The sequence below is a fragment of the Zonotrichia leucophrys genome, chromosome 13, assembly GCF_028769735.1.
Source record: "Zonotrichia leucophrys gambelii isolate GWCS_2022_RI chromosome 13, RI_Zleu_2.0, whole genome shotgun sequence".
Taxonomy (NCBI): Eukaryota; Metazoa; Chordata; class Aves; order Passeriformes; family Passerellidae; genus Zonotrichia; species Zonotrichia leucophrys.
The window spans coordinates 8,204,559-8,227,336 of record NC_088183.1 but is presented as its reverse complement, the minus strand read 5'-3'; the positions used below and the strand labels follow the sequence as shown (position 1 = coordinate 8,227,336).

Here is a 22,778-nt window from a genome sequence, read left to right as displayed (position 1 = left end):
CCTTTGCTTGTGTTCTGTGATGCTTCCCAAGAGTCCCAGGCTGATTTGTAGACAATGAGTTTTGCTATCTCCATTTTAAATGCTGGGAAAGATACTGAGGCACAGAGTGACAAATTCATTTATCTCAAGGGATAAAAAAGGCAATAATAGAACAAGAAGACAGTATAAGGGTGTTTTTGCTGCCCCATTGACTAGGATAGCCACTGCCCATGCACTAAGGTGCTAAGAACACTAAGAAAAAGTGCAAATTTGAGAATTCTTCCCTGACATATTGTTTTAAAGAATGTTATCAGTGTTCTGGCTTATTCATGAAGCAGAAAATCCCAGTAGCATAGAAAGTTTTGGGATGGAAGGGACCTTAGAGATATCCAGTTCCAATCCCCTGCCATTTGCAGGGACACCTTCCTCTACACCAGCTTGCTCCAAGCCCCCTCCAACCTGGCCTTGAACATTTCCTGGGACAAGCTTATAAACTTTATATGCAATAGCTGATAATGTTTGCAGCCAAATTCTATTTCATTTATCCTAGAGAATAAGCTTAGGAAATTAATGGGAAAAGTAGATTTTTTCTCATTTCCAGAGCAGAATGTCTTCCCTCACATTTAAATCCAGGCATGTGGAGATAGGCAGCAGCCTGGCTGGAATTGCTGTAACTGTAACAACATTGACATTCAGTCGACAAATAGAGCAACCTCGTCAGCCTTTCAGAGAACTCATACCCAGAATTTTTATTGCTTGCTTAGCTCTCTACAGTGCTGTGTTAGAAAAGAGTGGTAATTATGCATACTGAAATACTGATTTGTAAAACCAGTTTGGTCCTTATTTTTTACTATTTGCTGATGGAATCAGTATTAATAGTGATGTAGTTTTTCTTCTGCATTACCTCTAAAAATAGGCATTAAAAGAGATATGTGTTGTTCATGTTTTGAAATGAGATTTAATGACAAAAAAATCTATTGATTAATAAAATGCGATTGGTTAAATATTTTCCTCTGTGAAAAACACAGAGGAGTTACTGTTTCATTTTTTTTCTAGTCATAGTTCATAGTATTAAACTTCATTATAGCTTTTAATCAGAGTTGGAAAAGAGTTCAGTGTCTTATGAGTTAGCTATCTGAATTAAATCATAGCAATTTTTTACCCATTATATTACTAGTTCAGTTGAAGTATAAATTCCAGCAACTTCAGGAGTATTACAGAAGTGTTTCACAACATTCAGTGCAAATCCTCTCTGAGCATGTTAAAATATATATTTGCATTAATCTGAAATGGGAATGGTATCTTTTTAATTATGCATGAATAATTTCAAATATTATTTTCACAAGAATGTATAACCTGTCTTGTTTTCATTGGCCTTGGAGTAACATAATTTGTATTAAATTAAATCCCACTAAATAAATTATAATTCACTCCAGTGTAACAAAAAGCAGAAATAATCTAAGTCAGTTCACAGGAGAAATTATATTCAGTATTTCAAACTTACCATAGGATTGTTAAGTCCCAGCATTCAGAAATCTCAAAGTAAAATTAAATATACTTTCTCCTTTTTTATTTATTTATGATGATATAGTCTTTTGTATGATTTTGACATTATTAAAACTTTCTAGCTTTTATTTTCAGTATTTTTCTAGCAGCAAAGAGAATAAAATCTTTCAGGTCAGGCATTTGGAGAGAAGCAGAGCTCTGTTCTGGCACTGGGATCTTGAGGTTTAAGGGGATCAGGTGGTGTCACAGGACCCAGTCCAATGACAGATATGCAAAACACAGCCTCAGCCTCTTACAAAACTTAAATCTGAATTAGAACCCTTTGGCAAGGTGTTACCAGCCAGCCTGGTCTACCAGTGCTGATCTCCCAGGCTCTCTCTCTTTTCCTCACAGTCGTTTGCCAGGAAATTGAAAGTGGAAGTGCAAGGGAGGGTGTTCCATCCTGGATGAGAGCTTGGAGCACCCAGGAGCACCAGGTCACCAATGGTTTTCCTAATGGATCTCCCAAAGGGTCTCTCCCAATGCCTCTCCCAGTGGCTCTCCCGATGTCTCTCTCCCTATGGATCTCCCAATGCCTCTCCCAGTGGATCTCCCGATGTCTCTCTCTCTGCTGAGGCAGAGCAGAGAAAAGCTGGAGTGCTGGAGATCCCTGGAGGGCCTGTGGACAGGGACTGTGTCCTCCCTGTGTTGGTGAGAGGCCACAGAGCTGAGCAGTGGTAGGAAATTGTCACCTTTAGCTCTGCTCCTGTCCTGAGGGTCTCTCACAGCCCATCCTGTAGAACTGGGCCCTCCCTGCAAGGCAGGCACAGAGGGTTCAGCATTTCCTTCTGTTCCACCAACTAAAGTTTAGAGCAGTGTTTTGTAGCTTTCCCTTCCATCCCAGGAAGTTTGAAGCTGGACCACCTGGGGGTTTTGAGGACTCTAAACCAGAGTAGAATCAGTAGAGCTGTTGTCATTAAACATCTGCCAAAGCTCTCTGAGTCCCAGAGAATGGGGTGATTTTTATACCCCACTGCTTCCAGGAATTAATAATTGAAAATAACATCTGACCAATATGTATCTGTCAGGGGCCTTTTTAAAGTCTGTTTTGCCTTCAGTGAGATATGCAGAAACACACCCTCGGGTACACGTGCAAGCACAAATTATCCAGCAGTGGAATTGCCTGGAGCTGAGGGAACACCGTGGCTCTGCTGCAGGATTGAACTCATTGCACTGATGGCAGTGAGCCATCCTTGCACATAGGGGAAACCTTGCCTTGAGGGCAGGAGGGTTGTTTGTGAAAAGGGCCCCTGCACTGAGGGTTGTGATTCATTATCACACCCACCAGTGGAAGCACATTTCCTTACTTCCAGTCCTGTCCTATTTCTCTTTTCTTCTTTTTTTTTTTTTTTTTTCACTGCATTGGATTTCTGTATATTCGTCAGAAAAATTAATTTAAATACCAAGGGTTCTTATCCTTTTCTTCAGAAAGGAAATCTGCAGAGTCCTTTGAAGCATCTTCTGCTTTGGATGGCCCTCAGCAATGTCAAAAGCAATTATATGTCAGTTACAAAAAGCGATTTTTAAAGTGTCTGTAAAAATTAAAATAGATGTTTCTGTGCACTGTATCAGCATCTTCAGCCTCTCAGATGTTAGAGTGCTCCAAAACAAATCTGTACAAAAATACTACACAGGGATGGAGCAAATGCTGCCAGTTTGAGATGTTATTGCCTAACTGCCTTGGGAAATTCCATGTATTGAAAATAATTCACATACATGTTTGAAACATTCAGTAATTAATTTTCAGCTGAATTGATTTCTGTATCCAAACTGCTCTGAGGAGAGAGAGAGAGACTTAAACATCACAGCTGGTGGTTGGAGGACATGTTGTCTCCTAAACTTGGGGGTGGGCTAACACAAATTTTCTCCCTAATGAAGCTGAATGATTTATGCCAAGATTTGCAGAAGCAGAATAAAACCATTGGTATTATTTACATTTATATGCTGGGTGGGTCTTGTAATCCTTTGTTAAATAACACTTTGTAAGACCAGAATTATTAATAGTATCAACTCTGAGAATAAATGTTACACTTGGCTCCAACAAAGAACAAATTCTTCTGAATTACTATCAAAGCCTGAAATTCCATCCAGGGCTTCCTGGGACATCTTGTCCATTCAAAGGGGATGGGGTATTCCCATTGCACCTGGATGGAGCCCCAGTGACAGTCTAACCCCAGCTCATGGATTGGCTCCAGTTTACCACTAGAGCACTGGAAACTTACCATGCCTTCACAGAGAAGTGCTCTTTAAGTTAATATGTATTACCATGTTCACCTCAGAAAAAATAGCATAAATTCGCCATGGAGCTGATGAAGCTCTAACTCTGATAGGAAGGCTGTGGTGTACTTCAAATATCCAAAATGTTAAAGCCAAAGCTGGTCTTAGCCAGCATGTGTTGGAAATATGTCCTTTCCCTAGCAAAAATCAAGACAGCTTGTAGGAATTTTTATTAACATGTTTCAGCTGGCTTAATGGCTCCCTCACATTTGCTCCATGATGGTTTTCATGGAAGCATAGAGTAAAATTCCTCCAAGGCCCTACTCAGCAGCCTCAGTCACTTTCTCTTTGGTTCTCACTCTGCTGGAAGTGGACACACGATGCTGATTTGAAACCTTCCCTCCTAGATCTGCAGGTTGACATTAGATGTCACTTCAGCTTCATGCTGAGAGGGCAGGAGGAGTCAGAGCCTTCTGTCCACTGCCTGCCCAGAGCTGTTCATTCACAGCTTTCCCATTCCTGCCCCTCCCTTCCCTGCCCATCTCCTGGCCTCTACAGCCAGGAGCTGTGCTTTCCTTCTCCTGCCTGCTTGTGAAGCATAGCTGGAATCAATTAACACATAATGATATTGAAATGCACACATATCATGTAATGCATCATTAATTGACTTCGTTTTATTATCGATCTCTTTTGTATTAAAATGCACACTAGGATCTTTGTATTGAAAACAGCAGGTCTCATTTTCCATTTCATCATACCTCCCCAGCAGATGTTCTTTTCTTGTATAGTCAGAACAGCTCCAAGGGGATTGCATAAAAGCAACTGCTCTCAACATTGCATTATGCAGGACTATTTTGTCATTGAGTGATCATAGTGCTTATTGGCAGGCAATTTTAAATACAACCCCCCCAATATTTACATAGCACCGTCTCTTTTTATTGTGCAGTTCATTTCAGCTTCACTAAACAGCTACATTTTGAAAATACTCTCTTCCCCCTAAGGAATGGTCATAAAAACAGAATCAACCTCATAAATCTTGTTGTGAACTAGTTGTACAGTTTCTGCAGGATTACACATCCATTGCTGTGAGACACTGAAAGTATTTATTTGTTATCACCCTTTTAAAGTCAAATGTGTGAAAAGCAAATTGGCTCTGTTGTGATTAACACAGTGACCCACTGGCACAACATATGGAACTACATCCTTACACAGCAACTTCCCCCTCTACTGCCATTGACTGAACTAAGATTTCCTGCAAGTCATAAGTCTTTTTTTATTGTGGTAATAAATAAAAATGTGAAATGTAATAGAAAAGTATTTCAAACACTGTTGGTAGATCTTTGTCCAACATTGATTTATATTGCAAATCCACAGCTCTGGTGAATGGTGCAAGGAGGGGAGAGGGAAAGTGTGTTCATTCCATAGGGGAAAGTTCTCTGGGCTGCTGTGTCCAGAGAATTCTCTGGAGCTGAGACAGAAAGAGATTTGGGATGCAGTTGGTGTCTGTAGACCTTTTGGTATTGGAAAGCAATGTCACCAAATCATTAGGAGATTTTTAGGAGAATGATGCAATCCTGCAGTCCCTGGTGTTTATCATCTCATCTACCACTTACTTTGGTCTTGCTCTGATATTATCATAGAAGATGTATCATTTTAAGAGGGAACTTAGGTTGCCCTGCATAATAAAAGCCAGGCCAGGGGAAAAAAAAAAAAAAAAAGGGAAGAGACTTCTCAGCTCTGAGTACTAGGACAGCTTCCCAGAAAGCAAATGTCAGCAACAGAAACTTCTGGGTGTGTGAAGTGAGGAAGAGTGAGATTCATGTGCCAAGATGAATTTTTTCTAATTTCCTATATTTTTCCAAGATAAAAGTCTTCTGAAATGATTATACTGAGATGTCCAGTACTATATTTCAGGCAGCTGCCTCCTGGGGTGGATCCTTCCCTTGGAGAACCAGTATCCATGGAAAATTCACAGAATAGGAAACCATGGAGCCTGGGTTCAAAAAATGATAGGGAGGATGACTGAAGGGGGTTTTCATCAGAGAATTTTTGTCCAAGTGAAACATTTAATTCCAGTACTGGCTGGACACATATCTCCCTACATAAATGTTGAATGAATGCTCAGCCACTGTAAAGTGAGATTAATTAATCATATCAGTTTCACCTTCAGACTCAGCCTAAAGAAAATTTGGGAAAATGTTCGCATCTCAAAGCCAGGCTTAAGGTATTTTTGTTATTATTGTGCAGCCAGAGCTGAGTGCAGACTCTCTGACAAAGTGAAGGGATGGCTGTAGTTTTCCTTTCAAGCTGATAAAGTAACATCTTCTTGTCACTTTGTTTATTTGTACTTTTAGCTCTTCATTTTCAAAGAGTTTATACTTATTGCTTTAGGACAAAAAGAACTGTAATGACAAATATGGTTGTTATGTTTCATCTTATTCCCAAGGGTGTGTTCTTCTTCCAGTGATGAGCATCTGCTCCTAGTCATGTAGAAATCTGATTAACAAAGCATGATCTTTGATTAGCATATTTCAGAAATTGTTTCTTATTACAAGCTCTCCTTAGGGCTTGTGTTGCTTAGCAGTAGAACAACCTTCCAAATGGATTTAGCATGTTGAGGAACTTTGCAGACATATAAATCCCTACTTTGAACTTTTATGTTCATATGGATCATGCATTCTGCATAAGTGGGGGAAAAGAATCTCCAGAAATAACAACCCACATGATGGGTTTTTGCTGTCTTCTGACAAAGTCCACACTTTGGCTTGTATTTAATGAACTACTGGTTTGAACTGCATGTAAGGGCTGTTTGTAATGAATAATAAATGATGACGTGCTCCATTTAAGGGTTTTCATGAGGTTTTCCACCATTGGTCCTTTATATTAGGGAAGATTTTGATGCCATGGGTGTTGAAACTAATGACAATGAGATTCAATGCCCGTGGGTGAGAATTGAGGGGAAGGCCAACAAGGCTGACATTCCTACTGGGAGTCTGTCATTGTCCGCCCAACCAGGAGGAAGAGTGGACCACTCATTCTATAAACAGCTTGAGAATGTTTCAGGATCACCAGCCCTTGTTCTTGTCAGTGATTTTAACCTACCAGACAGCTGCTGGGAACTTAATGCAGCAGAAAAGAGGCAGTCCAGGAAGTTTTTAGAGTGTGTGGAGGACAACTTTTTGTCGCAGCTGGTGGGTGAGGCCACCAGTCTCAGTGAGGGACTATGTTAGACCTGTTGTTTGCAAATAGAGATGGGCTGGTGGGAGATGTGGTGGCTGGAGGCCATTTGGGGCACAGTGATCATGAAATTATAGAGTTCTCAATACTTGGTGAAATCAAGAGGATATATTGTCAACATTGTTATTGTTCTCAGAATTTAGAAGCAAGTCACTGAGGTACAGAGAGTTGAGGCCAGATTTGTAAGGAAATGGAGGCTAGGACCACATCTTTCCGACCACATCTTTTCCTATTGCTTTCCTTCCAGATGGTTATTCAACAGTGTTTTTTTCTTTTAGGATAGACAATTTTTAAATTGCAAAATATTGAAAGTTGTGTTCCTTTTACCAGTAATGTATAGTGTGATGCTATTTCAGAACTGCATGCATTTTTATTGCCTTAGAAGACCTAAAAAGCTCCTGGAATGGATTCACCAATTAGAGTAAATTTTGCTGCGAAAAAACACTAAGTATTGTAGCTGTGCATGATGTCTCGTAGACCATGCGGGCCTAAATTTTTCTCCTTATTCATGCCAAACTAATATTGACTTTCCAGCTAAAGCTACATCCCCACTCCTCAGGTTTTGGCTGATGGAACACTGAGCACAAGGCCAGGCTGTGCTTACCAGCAGCCCAGTGCTCCTGGCAGCTCTTAGCCCTGGGCTCCCAGCCAGTTTGCACAGCGATTTTTGTCGATGCAGCATTTTGCATCAAGGATGTGTTGCCAGCAGAAGCAAACAATGTTCATGGGCTCCAGCAACAGAGCAAGGCCAGCTGCAAGAGAGCAATAGTTCTGGCCATTAATTTGTATGTGGATATGACCTTTGAACCACCTCAGGCACTGAAACAATGATGTGGTGACCCTGCACACTCCAAGTGGTGCTCACTCATTAAGGGCTTTGCAGAAGGAGGGTGTTTCACTGGTTTGCAGTCTAAGAATATCCAGGTAGACAGCCAGCTCAGGAAACTGTGGCTTGCCATTTAAATCCCTGTCAAAGATCTCCCTCAGTCCTCAACTCAGCCTCCAGTGAGAGTGAAGTAAGAGGATTAAGAAGGTGTCTCTCACTGTTTGTGTTCTGGGAATGTAAAGGGCAGGGAATCAGTTGCTTCTCATCTGTCTGGCTTTAAAAAAGACACCAAGAGGCAGCAGCAAAACATCCCTGCAGAGCCTTGACAGCCTTTGGTCTTTCCAGTGGGACAGACCCTGTCTCCTCAAACACTGCCTATGTATTTTCCTAAAGGCAACACATTGAATGTTGCTGCCTTATTGTTTATGGTGTAGGAAACAGATGGTCTTTTCTCCTTCCTTGTTCACTTCACCTCTTCTATCAGTTTTAATGGTTTAAAAGAAAAAGCTTTTAGCACTTTTGCTTTGTTTTTACGGTTTCCCCCTGTCTTGCACCAAAGGCATTCCAGTAAATACATATGCACTAGTGAAGCTTAATTGCCCATCACAAATGTGTAATGGGTGTTAATGTGGCAGGAGCTTGTAGCTGTGGCTGTTTAACCCAGCACAGAACAGCTGCAGCACTTCAGACCCGAAGGAAAACAGAAGAATCCTCTGCTTGTTGGAAATATATTTGCTCTCAGAGAAATCTGGTACCCAGCAAACTGAAACTTCTTCTATTTCAAATAGTCTCCTTTGAAAGTTTCTCTGATTATTCAGTAGAAATCAGAAATGGTTATCATAAAGGGCAAGAAAGAGCTTTATGCCATCCCCAAAATGAAACCAAGAGTTGCCCATTTCCAAGAATGGGCCAGGATGTGAGGAGGTATGGGAGAGGGAAAATGGGATTTAAAGACATTGAAGAGGAACAGAAGTCAAGTCCATGGCAACAGAATGTCCAAAAAGAGCCTCTCTAAAAATCACTTCTCAAACAAAAGTGAAATTTCTCTGTGTGACTGGCATGGCAGAGACTTTGCTTCTGACATGTTAACATAACCATATTTTGAATACTTGTAATTCGTTTTGGCAGAAAATGTCTTATTGCTGATTTTAGAAACCTTCTTTTGTAGAAGAATGAATTTAGACAGATACCTTTCAAATGGGACAAGAGCCTGGACATGTTTGCTCTGAGATGGCAAGTCATGGTGCTGTCTGATCCCAACTCTGACAGCATGCTGGTGCTGCAGGTTGTTGTATGAAAGCCAGGATAATTTTGTTGTAGCTTTCCTACTCAAGCATTTTAAATACAGGGGATGCTTAGCTGTAAAAATTAAAAATAATCTCCGCAGATATTATGCCTGTTTTACAGCAGCTGTGAAATTAAATTTATTAGCACTCTGCATTATATCAGTTATTAGTTAGCTCTAAAATACCGGACATTTTATTATTTGAGTACATTTTATCCAAACATAGCTTTTCTGTGAAATAAACAACGTGATATAGATTGTTAAACCAGAACTTCATCCCAAAGTCTCATGTCTAATATTAATGTGAACACCAATTAGATCACTGCTCTGTAATGAGTCTTTAAGCTCTCCATCTATCTTTCTGTGTAAACTTCTCTACTTCCCATGCAGTCTGAAAACAGCAGCACATACTATAAAATATCAAAGTATTTGTTCATTCATGTGGGGGAGTGTTCCCTCTAACCAGTTGTCACCTGCCAGGAGAGCCCTCTGCGTGCATTTCTCACTTTCTTTTTTAAATTATTAATTAATTTAATGATAAATATTTTTTAAATTATTTAATGATTTAGTAATAATAATTTTGATTTTTTTTATAGCCCTTGATCCATCCAAAGATCCCTGCCTGAAGGTGAAGTGCAGCCCACACAAAGTGTGTGTCACCCACGACTACGAGACCGCGATTTGCATGAGCCGCAAGCAGCTGGTGCACAGGTGAGGAACCTTCCCCTTCCTCCAGGCTTCTGTGTCTGCCACAGACATCCAGTGTGGGAGAAGAAGGAAAATGAGAAAAATCCAAAATTAATATTAAAAACCCCATCATTTTGCAACATTTTTTTAAAATTTTAATCTGGGTTAAAAAAAAAAAAAAGACAGACGTTTTATATTTATAGCTGAGGCTATTTAAAAAAGATGACCCAGAACATGCTGCATCCTGTGGTGTGGATCGCAGAATTCTCTCCCAGTTCTGGGAGGGATTGGCTCCCCCCAGAGAGCAGTAATTATGCATATTTTAAAAACTGAAAACATGAAATATGAAAACACTGTGCCAGAAATATCTACACTTCTGGTAACTTAATTAGAAGTGATTAGCAGGAGATTAATAAAGATTTTTTTTAAGTGTATCAAACGTCTGCCTAAATTTACTAAAAAGCTGAAAAATGTTGGTGGAATTTTGTAGAGCAACTCCTTGAGAAGTCTTATAACTAGAGAAAAATCGGCAGATCAGATTGCTGAATGACTGAATTAAGAGCAAATGGCCTAGCTAATATGTGACAAGGCCAAAATGTTCAAATTAGACCACAGAACTTCACTGAGAGAAGCTACAAAGAGAAGAAGAAAATCCTACTGATCATGGGTTGAGATATGTTACAACCAAGAGTTGAGACATTTATAAACAAATGTTGAGAATAAAAAAGGTAACTTTGCCCTGTTTTGGAAGGAGAACTAGTAGAAGCAGTAGGGAAATTAGAGTTGAGTATCTCCAGAGCATGAGTCAAGACCCAGAATTAAACTGGAGTTATCAGCCCCTCCACCTGCCTGCAGATATAGAACAGAATAAATCGTGTACTGCTGTAATGAGCAGCTCTGAATGCTTGGTCTGCACTTTAAGGAGAATACATTGTCTTGCTTTCATTGTATTTGAGTGATAAATCTGGGGACTGCTATTCAGTTTCTCTCTCTGTTTAGTATGGAAGAAAAAAATTGCCTGTAACACAGCTCAGGTCCCCAAATGTTGTTGTCAGCCAGTATTGTAGTTCAGCAGCTGTTTAAGCCAAACTAAATTCAGGATGATCTGATTCCCATGTACTGCATCTTATCTTTCCTCACTGTCACCTAGTTAAGGAAGCTAATCCTGTAAGAAAAATTAGTCCTTGATTGATAATCCAAAGTTAATGGTGTAATGTGCATGAGGCAGTGTGTTCAGTATTTGGTTTTCAGTATGGAATGATCCCTGGAAGGAAGTTAGGAGTCTGCTATGTGCAGTGCTTACACTCTAATGATATTTTTGACATTATGTAGCTTATATTTTCTAGTGAGGATGGATTGAAACCTGGTTTAAATCCTTGCATTATATAGTAGTCCTTGTGATATATAGACATAGATGTTGAGCCAAATGCTTTCTGAGCTATTTCCAGTATTTAACATCTCCAAAGAAGCCAAAATGTTCAGAGGAATGGTGCAGAGGAACTGAATATCCTTTCTTTGCAGAAAGGAAGCTGTGTTTCATGTGATCTCTCTATGATTCCTCCACTGCCTGCAGCTGTTTCAGCAAACCTTTGAGTAGCACTGTGACTATGGAGATGAATCAAAAAGTATTGAAAACTTACTTTGAAAATTCTCCAAACAATTTCCAGCAAGTTTTGCAATGCTGAAAGAACTACTGCTGATTTGTGACAGTGGCACATATAACCCCACAGTGGTTTTATTCTCCATGTACCCAGCTAGCCTGGCCTCAGAGGGTACACAGGTCAAGGAGGGAAGTAACCAGGGCAAATTGTCTGTTGATTTGAATCAGTGGAGTGACACCCCCTGAAGGTTTTCATCTTCAGTCCCACAGCATTCTGGTTTTTTCTGTGCCTGAGCTGAATACTGCTGTACATCTGACTCCAGTCATATTAAATGCTGTGTTAATCAGGAGTAAACACGATAAAAGGGGTGGAGTTGCACCTATGTAAAACCAGCTGAAATCTGAATATATTAGTGAGGGCACATGTAGTAACAATTACCAAATAACACGGTGCTGCTGTGATTGTTTTGCACATCCAGGGTGCTTTTGGGTGTGCTCAGGAGGATTTTCCATTTCATGCATCATTATCAACTTGCTGCAGTGGCTTTGCACAGGATGTTGGCTCAGCAAGAAGTAATGGAGAGCAACACCTTTGTTATTGCTGAGCCTCCCAGACAGAGCTGTGCTGGTTTGTGTCCCCCAGTGCCTGCCTGGCTGGAGAGCTGTGGTATTCCAGGCACAGTGTGCTGCAAACTCTAAAATCACCAGTGCCAGCACGATACCATTCCCATCTCATCTCCTTTCTGCTGGAATGCCTGCTTTTTAAACCACTGCAGGAGCTCAGTAGCAGTGTAGAAAATTGAGTTGCATGGAAATGTGTTATTTAAGCTACTGAGACCCTGCCCCAGGGGCAGTCTGGCCTCTCCTGTGCAGCATCCACAGCCTCCTCCTCCTTCTCTGCTCCTCCTCCCCTGCACAGTCACCTCGTGAGCAGCCCTGGGTCTTGAATCATGGAATGGTTTGGGTTGGAAGGGACCTTAAAGATCATCCAATTCCAACCCTCTGCCCTTTGGATCTACTGATGCAATCAGTTGGTACCCCAGTTAACCTTGCTGTGTTTGTAGATTTTTTTTTCAGTCTCTTGTTCCTTTTCATACTGATTCTGAAAATAATTGGTTTTCATTTGATTATTATGTACAATTCAGGGAAAAGGGCATAGCCCAAAGGGAATTTTGCAAAATAGCGTCATTTGGATTCCTGTTGGTATATTTATCCATGTTAATTGTTTGTGTTTTATTTGTATGTATTTTCTTGAAGACCTATCACAAGCAGAAAGATGGGAGAACCCAGACAATAATAGGGGAGAACCACTGGGTAGTTTATTTTTTTTTTTTTTGTCTATCTCCATGGACATTAACCAACTAATTTTTCTAGTAAGCTGTTAGTACTTCAGAAATTATGGCAGAAGATGTCGGAGAGGTACTTCAGACAGATAATAGAGTTTTGTCAGCACATCCTCTCAGCACATACTATTTACAGTATGAATTGGACAGCACATTTAGAGAAAAGGCAAGACTGAGTTGTAATTGAAGAGTGTGAAAAGATAAATTTGGAGGTGCCTCCTTACGTGCTTAATAGTCCTTGTACTAGTGATAGAGTCTTATGAAATCTTTTTGAGTGGATTAAAACCCCTTTCAATTTGGACGTCTATGAGGAAAAGTCTTTATTAGCTCAGTTTTGCATGAAAGGCAGTAGTTAATGTCTCTCAAAGTTGTCTCCTGCATTCTCAGTCCCTTTACTTTAAGCCATTTGTGCTCCTGGTGCTGACAGCGCAGAGGATGGGAAGGCAAGATGTCACTCTTGGGCTCTTTTCAAAAGAACAGGATGAGAAGAGAGGATTGATGTGAAAATAATGGCCATATTAACATGTCCAGGGTTTACAGCTTTGTTCAGTCCATTTGACCAGCAATGACCAATTAATTCATCACTGCAATGGAAGTCACTCACAAAGATAATCACACATCTTCTCTCCTTCTCTGCTGTGTCTTAGAAATCCAGCTACTTACTCACTATTTCTCCAGGACTTTTAAGGATAATGCTGCTGACAAAAGAGTCTACTACTGAGTTTCTCACTTTTTTTTTTTTAAGATCTGGACAAGTTCCCAGATAAAACATCTGTTCTTCTAAATTACACGTCAATGCCTTGGTCTGACCAGCATGCCAGTGTTGGCAACTACACTTACCCACAAGGAGCAGACAAATCTCCCTCTCTTTCTTTACAAATCCTGCAGCTGATGCACCATTTCTGGTTAGGAAAGACCCTGTTCAAAACAAGTCAAGTAAAACATCCCCATATGTGAAATAGAGCATTTTTATAGCATTGCTCTGGTTTGCCAGTGAGTGCTTTAAATTGTATCCAAAAGGGGAAGTCAAAGCAATCACTGCCAGGATATCAGTGACCCACCTGCTTTGGAGAGCTGCTGGGAGCATTACAGAAAAATCTCTGACCACAGCAAATGCACTTTCAGGGATTTACTGAAAAGTTGTGCACATAAGCAAGGATTTGAAACAGTGCTATTCCTCAATGTCTATGATTACATCAACAATCACCTTTTAAAAGCTGCTAAAATAGGGCCTAAAAACCCAACCCTGTTGTTTTGCTGTTCTCTCTGACTTGTGTTTTTTCTTGTTTGTCCCATTGCTAATGCTGATGAAGGGTTGGCACAACACCAAGGGCTCCTCTGGGGGTTACAGCTTCCTGTGCTGAAATTCTGCTCCCACATTCCCAGTGCCCTGACTGGTGCCATGGACGGCTTGGTCCTCAGCTCGTTTAATTCTGCCTGATTTATGTGGTAATGTTTATCAAAGCCTGAGTAGGTGAGAAATCCATAGGAGAACCAAACTTGGGCAATGAACATAGAGTCCAGTTCCCAGGACACCCCAAGTATCCCCACGTGCCTGAGAGAATTGTCCAAATGCTCCTTGAACTCTGTCAGACTTGATGTTGTGACCACTGCCCTGGGGAGCCTCTTCCAGTACCCGAACTTCTCCTAATATCCAAGCAAAACCTCATAAATATCATAATTATTTTCTGTATCTCCAGTGGTCTGGGTGAATTTTGGGATGAATTCACAGTTATGAGTTATTTTTTACCTGCAGATTTATTTATGAGTATCAATTAATTCTTTTGCTGATTAATGTTTTCAGAATTGAGGGAAGAAAACTGAACAGTTCAGAGTCAAAAGAAAATCTTTTGACCATTGTTTTATTATAAAAGAAAACCATTTCAAATAGATTGGATTTTTTCCCAATTAACAATACAACAATATTTACACATATCTGCAAACTGATTTGAACTCTCTAAATCTGACTTTTCCTAGGAAGAGAAACAGGAAAAAAAAGAAAAGGAATGTTTTTATGAAAAACATTTTATCTACTTCTAGTGCTGAGTATTGATTAATCTACTGGCATAAATTTTTGCTTCAGAAGAAAGAGCATTGAAATATTTGATGAAACACACAATCACAAGACCAAATAGATTGCATTAAGTTTCTTTCAAGCAAAGCATTGTACTGGGGAAATTGCCAGAATTTAGGCTTATTATTCCCAAGGGTAGCTCTGATAGAATCTTGGAGAGTTACTTTAATCCTCAGTGAATGAAAGTTCTAGACATGAACAGGATTGAGTAAATGTCTGTTGTTTGGGGTATTTTTTGTAAGTTGTTAACTCCAGTGCATTACTCTGTAAAGACTGTTATTCTTACTAATATCCAATCCCTCACGGTACATTGCACAGTTTAACTGTGGCTCATGCTGTTTGTCCACAAAGAGAAATGGGAAGCAGGAAAATCAAGGAGAGAGGGGCCTTTGAGGTCACAGCCAAGTCCAGTACATAATGTGATGTGCAAGGGGTGTGCAAGTGATGTGTGCAAGTCCTTGGAGGAAACTTGAAAGCTTTTAAAAGTATTTAATCTCCAGATTGCCTGACCACAAAGGTGCCTCCACTACAGCACAAGAGCTTGGGATTTTGCAACAGGCAAGAAACAGACACATGGAAATGAGGAATATTTGTTTTGTTATGGAGTCCAGGTTTCCTTTTCATAAGACAGAGAGCATGTGGTGTGATGTGCCATCAATCTGTAAGTGCTCGAGGGGACCACTGACTATTAAGAGAGAACAGCATAAGAGTCTGGCACTATCCTTTATTCCCCATTACATTATTTCTAAAATTTTGATTATGAAAATTATGATCTAAGCATGAACTCCCAAAGGTTAATAGCTTTTCCTCCAAGAGATTGTCCATCAGTAACTGCCCGGGATTCAGTCCAAAGACGCTTGAATATTGGAACAGCACTCACTGGTGTTAAAAGCAGATATTACTCTACTGAGCAGGGTCATTTGTAAACTGTAGGTCTCCCCCTCAAAGTGGTCCATTTCTCAGTTTCAGCTCTGCCTGCATTAAATTGCTTTTAACTGAAGAGACCATGTGGAGAGGCTGTGAAGGGACTGGCTTTCATCCCACACGTTGATGTGAGCTCACTCAGTTCTGAGCCTCCAGTGACCTATTTGCTGCCAGGGGTTTCTGCACAAATACCCTCCAGCTGATTGCTTTCTGGAGGAAGCTGGCCATGGTCTGTCCTCTCAACAGATGAGAATTCATGTTCCTTTTAGGCTATTTTCTGGCTTTCCCAAGCTCTAGGTATGTTGTTGACTTTGGTACATTTGAAAACTCAGAGGTAAAGACCCCTGAACAATTCACAAACTTGCGAAAGATCCTTCCTTGGCTTTAAGTCAAAGATGACTGCAGTCATCTTTAAATTCATATTGGATTACTGACTCAAAAATTCATATTGGATTACTGACTCAAAGCAAAAAGAGCTCAAATTTTACACCGTGCATTTTGGTATTTCCATGAATTTCCAAACTTCTACAGAAAAATGTACACATGAAAAAACCATGATCAGGCAGAGCACAGACACCTCCCATGGGAATTGCACAAGATTGTCACCAACAGCCTGGACTTTCTGCATCCCAAGGCCAGGTAGCCACTCTGCTTGTCTCTCCACAGAACTGGTTCATACTCCAGCAGCTTTAGGCCTCATTAGAGTAGTGCACGGTGATGGGCTCTTCCTGGACATGAGTAATTTTTTAAATATATGGTAATGCACAGCTCTCTAATAACAGACTTTAGAGTGCATCCTCATCCCTGTCTGCACTGGCCATGCCAGGAGATGAAGTTGTTCTTGCTGTCAGCTGGGGATTCAGGGTATTTTGCTCACAGCCACCAAGCTCCAGGCTGCTGGGTGAACATCTCACTGCTGAGGTGATTGGCTTCTACCCTGCAGCTCCTGCCTCGCTGTGCTCTGCTTTCCCCTGAGGGAGCTGCAAGCACAAAGGAGGCACACTGGGCATTGAGACAACCTCCTGCTGGTTGTTCCTTTCAGACCAGCTTCAGAGTGCTCACTGAAACCACCTAAATACTTCTGGGTACCTTTGCTATCATCAGAGCGTTTTCATATTGAACAGAATGAGAAAATAATTTCTTTTTTTCTGCACTTTAATTAGCATTTATAAATAGTTTCTTGCATTTAAAGATACTATTACTGAATGAGTTTAATACCTCTTTGCAATATTCCCGCTTATAATATTTCTAGTTGTATGCTTTTAGCAGTATATAAAAATGGACTAAAAGTGACTTCTTGGATCATTAAGTCTAATCCTTCTGCAAAAGTATAAAATAACTTTTTCATAAGCCTATCAAGTTCTATCTTAAAGATAATAAGGTTTTTTGCCTCCTTTACTCCATTTGGATGAATCCTGAACATCCAAACCTTTCTTGTTGGAAACTGGCTAATATCTAGGCTAAGTCTATTCAAATCCAGCTAAAACTTTTGGAGTTTTTCTAAATGGTTCCTCAATATTTATCTTGGAATAATTACCTTCTATTGTTTTGCTAGATTTGGCAAATGTTCATAGTCTTTTCTTATAAATCAAGCTCTCTTAAAAAGACATTCCTCTTGCCTGTTTCAGTTTTCCTTTGTAGCAGAGATCATTGGGTTTGGCTGCTAAGATCAGTAAAGAAAGAAACCCAAAATTATCATTTCATCTTCTTGCTGTTTAAATTCTTTTTAGATCTTTGGTTTTGCAGTGACTCTGAGTTATCAAAAAAGATGTTAAGATTTTAATTTTTAATTTTTATTTCTGAAATTAATCCCCTTTTTTAAATAGCTGTTCTGTCCATGCCTGCTTTAAACCTCTGATGATTCTTCCATAACTCCTGTTGGAATGTGTGCAGCTTGGAAGTCTTTATTCCAGCTGGGCTTTCACCTGAGCTTTCACCTGAGCTTTCTGGAGGACAGCTCTGGCTTTGACACTTTGTGATCTCTAAATTGATATATATTGTAAATATATAAAGCAGTAAAGCAGTTTGCTGCTTTAAGTACTCCTGCATAACATTCTGTATTTGTTTCATCCTTCTTAGAAACACACACTAATTACTTTTCTCTGTAATGTAAAACATTTTTTTTATTAACACGATAACAAAACGAGGCCAGGGGAAGAGTTTGAAGTAAATGCCATACCTAGTTCAGCGTTACATACAAACCATGTATAAAATGCAGTGTTTAGAGCTCTGAGCTCTGACTAATATGTAAGCTAATGTATAATGATGGAATATGCATGTCTGAAAGTTACTGTGTGAATGTAAGTTTGTGCAGCAGATTCATGGGAAACACAAGCCAGCAGGAAAACTTAAATATATGAAAGGTAAAACAAGGACAACATCATGTTTGTTCTTCAGTGGTTTTACTGTCTCAGTGGGTTCTTTTGGCAACTATATATTGGTCATATATAAACTCCTTGGCATAGCTCTTATCAGCTTGTTAAGAGCCACCATCCAAAGCTAAGTTAGCATCCAAAAGTTCCTATTTCCCTCAGGATAGCTGGAAGAAGGCAGAGTTAAAAGTTCAGTCACCTCCTCCATGGCATTTCTCTGTTCCTGACTTGGACTGTGAGCTGTTGATAGCATAAGGGATGTTGGCTTTTTTGTTGTTTGTAAAGCTCCTCTTGCTCACTTTAAGTGAGCAAGAAATGAAAACTGTAATTGATATAAATGTCATCTGCTTGGCAAATGTCACGAGATCTGCCAACAAATGAATAGTGAACAAATGAATAAAATTGGAAGGGATTCACTGCCTCTGAATCCTCATTCTCTAAGAAGCTGTTAGGCTTTGCATATGGAGTAGCCTCATAATTCTTGGATTTTCAATGCTTTTTCAATCAATCTTCATACATCATCATCACTATCATGAAAACACAAACAGGTTGGTGTAAGAGGATATGGGATCCAGGAGGGCAGTTCCACATTGGATTCTTGTCAGCACCACTCCATTTCACCACTGCCCTGGTGGTCACATGGGTGTAGTTTTGCTTTGCTGTTGTCTGACTTCTTCTATGACTGCATTAATCCTCACATGACTTGGAATCTGCAATATTTTCGGGTTTATCACAGCCCAGTAAGTTAAGGATGCATTTCCTGATTCACCTTCTTTGTGTTCTTTATAAAAATCTTAACCATAGAATTGCTGGAAGCAAATTTGTGATAATATTAAATATGTGCCTGTATTTTTGCTTTTTATCCCTATCTTAAATCTGTTGAGTAATCCAGTCAGCCATAAATTACTATTTAATGTTCACAAATGACCTCCAATGCACCAAAAAATTATCCTGTGTTTATACAATAATCTGTTTACTGGAGATTCTAAATTTATTGCTGGTTTTTGCTGTAGAAGCCTCAGGACATAAATGTGTTCAGTAGAAGTCTTTTTAGTGCTAATAAAAGCCATGCTTTTGTAAGATTGGGGCTGATGTTTACAGTAAAGGAATTTTATTAAAGTTTTTCTTCAATTTCCAGCATCCTGTTATATTGGAAAAAAATGTTACACATGCAGCATTTAAATTTAAATCTGCCTTTTGGTGAATGGCATTATACATTCCAATTGCAGTCAATATTACAAACAATATACTTTGTATGAAATTTGCAAATTAGGCCTTAAAAATATTGCATTTCATTTGATGCTGGCCAGTTTACTGCTTTTTCCAACTGTGTGTCTTCCATGTGATGCAGACTCAACACACATAGCTTTTAAACCAACTAAAACTGATCTTTATTGTTTGCAAAACAGTTTTTATTTTTTTTTATTTTATTTTACCTTTGCACTGCTGAGATTTGCCAGTTATTGCTTCTGAAGCCTTTCCCTGGCAGTGAAAGGCACCAATAACAAAGGCTGAAACTCTGATAGCTGGGTCAGACTCTTCCACACCTCCTGCCTTGAGTATTCACAGCTTCTTACCCACATGTAGGCTCTGCTGGGGGAGAGCTTTGGCTCCACCAAAGCTGAGAGTGGTTTCCAGCAGAGTTCTGCTAAATTTCACATCTCCTTCAACATCCTTCATTTCAGGCACAAAACTTCACTAGGAAAAATGATGAAACCATACCCAAGACTACCCTAAGGAATTCATCAACGAGCTTTCATTTTTGAGTTGAAGCTTGCAAAAAACTTACACTGTGAAGATATTTCCACAGAGGTTTGCCAGTTCCAAACTAGATTAACAACAAAGACGTGAATGTCAGCTAAAATAGAAAATTGAAAAAGATAGTCTTTGGTGTTTGATCCCTTTCAGAGCCATGCAGTTCCATCTAATGGCATTCTTCTGAAAGAAATAGCATATGAAAACAATGAAAAGGAACTTCTTGCATCAATCATTTTCTTATTTGGTGCATGTTATGTTATCAAAATTAACTTTTAATCTATTACTTCCTGCTTCCTTAATATTTCAATTTCCATCATTCTCTTTTTATTAACAAGCTTATGGTTGCCTTCTTAGTGCTTCGCCAGAGCTCATCAATCTATCTACAGATTTTCAATTTAGACATTTTGTATCAGATTTCTTTAACCAATGAACCACAGATGAGATTATTTATGGACATGAACCACCAAAGTACATTCTGATCAAGGCTCTGTATGTAGGCAATACTAAACATGATTAGAAATCAACCCCAAATGTGTTGCTTCTTTAAATGTGTTTGCTCAGGTATCACTGTTCTACTCCCAAATTATGTATAGAAAGGTGATGCTGAGCCATTCACCTTTTAGGCACAAAGAGCAATACCTTAGCACTTTTGAAAGAATATTGCTTCTATCTCAAGGTTTAAAGCAGTCTTGTAATATATGATAATTTAATTCCCATGAACGTCCTCTACATTTTGAGAGGCAGGGCAGAAAAATCATGGGCATAAGAAAAATGTTCCTGCTCATTGCAGAGGGTTGGACTTGATGATGTTTTACAGGTCCCTTCAAACTGAAACTATTCTATGGTGTCTTTGATCTGTATATTCATTCTAAGCTGCTTAACCAGCTACAGCATAGAGCTGTCTCAAATAAATAAATAAATAGGAAATACATCATGATAGATTCCATTACATTAATGGAGCATAATTATCACAAAACATTTCTACAGATCTGTGTTATTAAATCTTTGTGAAATAGCAAGGGCAGGAAGATTAACAAGTTTTCAAATTAGTTAAGAGAGAATTATCAAGCCTTCATTTTGTTATCACTTATTGCATTTATGTTCTCTACTTTCACAATGAAATCCTAAAAGATTCATTACAAGCAAATGCAGAATGTTCAGTAACTACAATTTTAAAAAATAAAAAATTCTGACACATCCCATAGAGTTATTTCATACTCCAACTAGTGGTAAAAAAAAAAAACAGCTGAAATCTTGCACTGCAGTCACTGCAGTCAGTGTAAAATTGCTACCTCTATGAAATCAAATATTGCAATTAGATAAAGTACTTAAAACTGGGGGTTTTATTGTTCTTGGATTAGCTCTTAACTTTGTGGAATTATCTCTGTAGCTTTTGCTCAGTTTGGACTTGACTCCCTGCTGAGATTTTTTTGAACACTGGAACATTTTGAGAAAGTGGAAATAGAAATAAGCTCAAAATGAAAACAAGCTTTCAGTTTTAAGCATTGAGTAGATGTGTGCTCGAGTCTTCTGATAAAATGCTTTTCCTGTCAATTCAACAAAACATTTTCTAGCAATGTAAAGAATAGTTCTTGACAAGAAAGTCTCTCACCTCACAAATGTGAGTAGGATGACAAAGAGACCTTGAATGTAGAATGTGAAAAAGAGAGGTTCAAGCCTTGTCACTCAGGTAGAATAGACTTCTGGATCTTCTCTGAGTAGTTATTGAATTCTCTTTCCCTGAAAGTCTGGAGGTTTTAGTCCTTTCCTTTGGTGTTAATTGGAGAAGAGATTGATCTCTTCATTAATTATGCCAAATTCACCCAGCAGCCTGGTGGTTATGGCACTCAGGATTCACTGAGTCTCTAGTGCTGTTGGAAATAAATCCCCTCCCACGACTTCCCAGCACACCTTTGAGAAGTCAGTCAAATCAGAATGGTGCTGTCATCACCTCCCATCCTCGTGGAGTGACAAATTTATTTCATGCTAAGCTTGTGAAGAGAATCAGTAGCATATAGACAACTCCAACTGACTCAGGTATTCAATTATCATTTGCACCTAGAGAAAATAAAACATTATCTTTCATTATTATCTCTGGAGATAGAGCACAAGTTTGCTCCTGGAAAAGTGTTGAGAAATATTTTTTCTTCTCTTTTCATTATTTGGAAGTGATCCAGCATTGGTGCTTTCATATTTTCTTTCTAAAATGATAGCTATTAAACACACTATATTATGATTTGTGAAAGATGAAATCCTTTGCCTGGGTCTTCACTGGTTTCTGATGAATGCCAACTACAAAAAAACATCCCTGGTCTTCTTTCTTTTCCATTTCCTGGGACAGTGTCTTTAATAAGTAATAATATTGCAAAGTAGACTTTCCCAATAGCCTTCAACTTATCTTTGTTCTGTGCATAAGGAGAATAGGCAATTTCTGTCATTACCTCTCTGCAGAATTTTCCAGGGAAAGCAGATGCTTCAGAGTGTTCTGAGGACTTCCTACTACACCTGCAGGATTCAGAAAGAGAAAAAGCTCACAAATCTTGTGAACACTTAGTGATGTGATCACTCTAATTACTGCAGTGTCTTGCTTACATTTTACTTTAACTCCAGCAGCAAAACTTGTCATGAAATAAACATTCCCTGACAGCCACTGTGCTTTTCTCCTTTCTAGGTCTTCACTCTGAAATTATTTTTTCCCTTAGTGAGGGCTTATGTTATCTCACACATCTGAATGAACGCTCTCCTATACAATGTCATGCAGTTTTAAAATAAAGAACAGTTTTCACCTAGAGGCTCTTTTACAACCGTGTCAAATTTCAAAACTATGTTAATTTTTCAAAAAAGAAAAATACATCCAAGGGCTAAAACATGCTGTGCATTTCATTGAAATCTCAATTATTTTCACTGTAATTTTTTTTGTCCTTCAAACCT

General features: G+C 39.2%; 1 protein-coding gene across 1 annotated transcript in view; it reads left to right on the top strand.

Annotated features, from left to right (window-relative positions):
• The window catches only part of SPOCK1 (SPARC (osteonectin), cwcv and kazal like domains proteoglycan 1), a 265,333-nt gene that overhangs the window by 141,159 nt on the left and 101,396 nt on the right, over window positions 1-22,778 (top strand). The window contains exon 4 of the mRNA XM_064724567.1: window positions 9,686-9,800. Within this exon, the coding sequence (XP_064580637.1) occupies window positions 9,686-9,800 (115 nt within the window). The remainder of the gene's footprint in view (window positions 1-9,685; window positions 9,801-22,778) is intronic.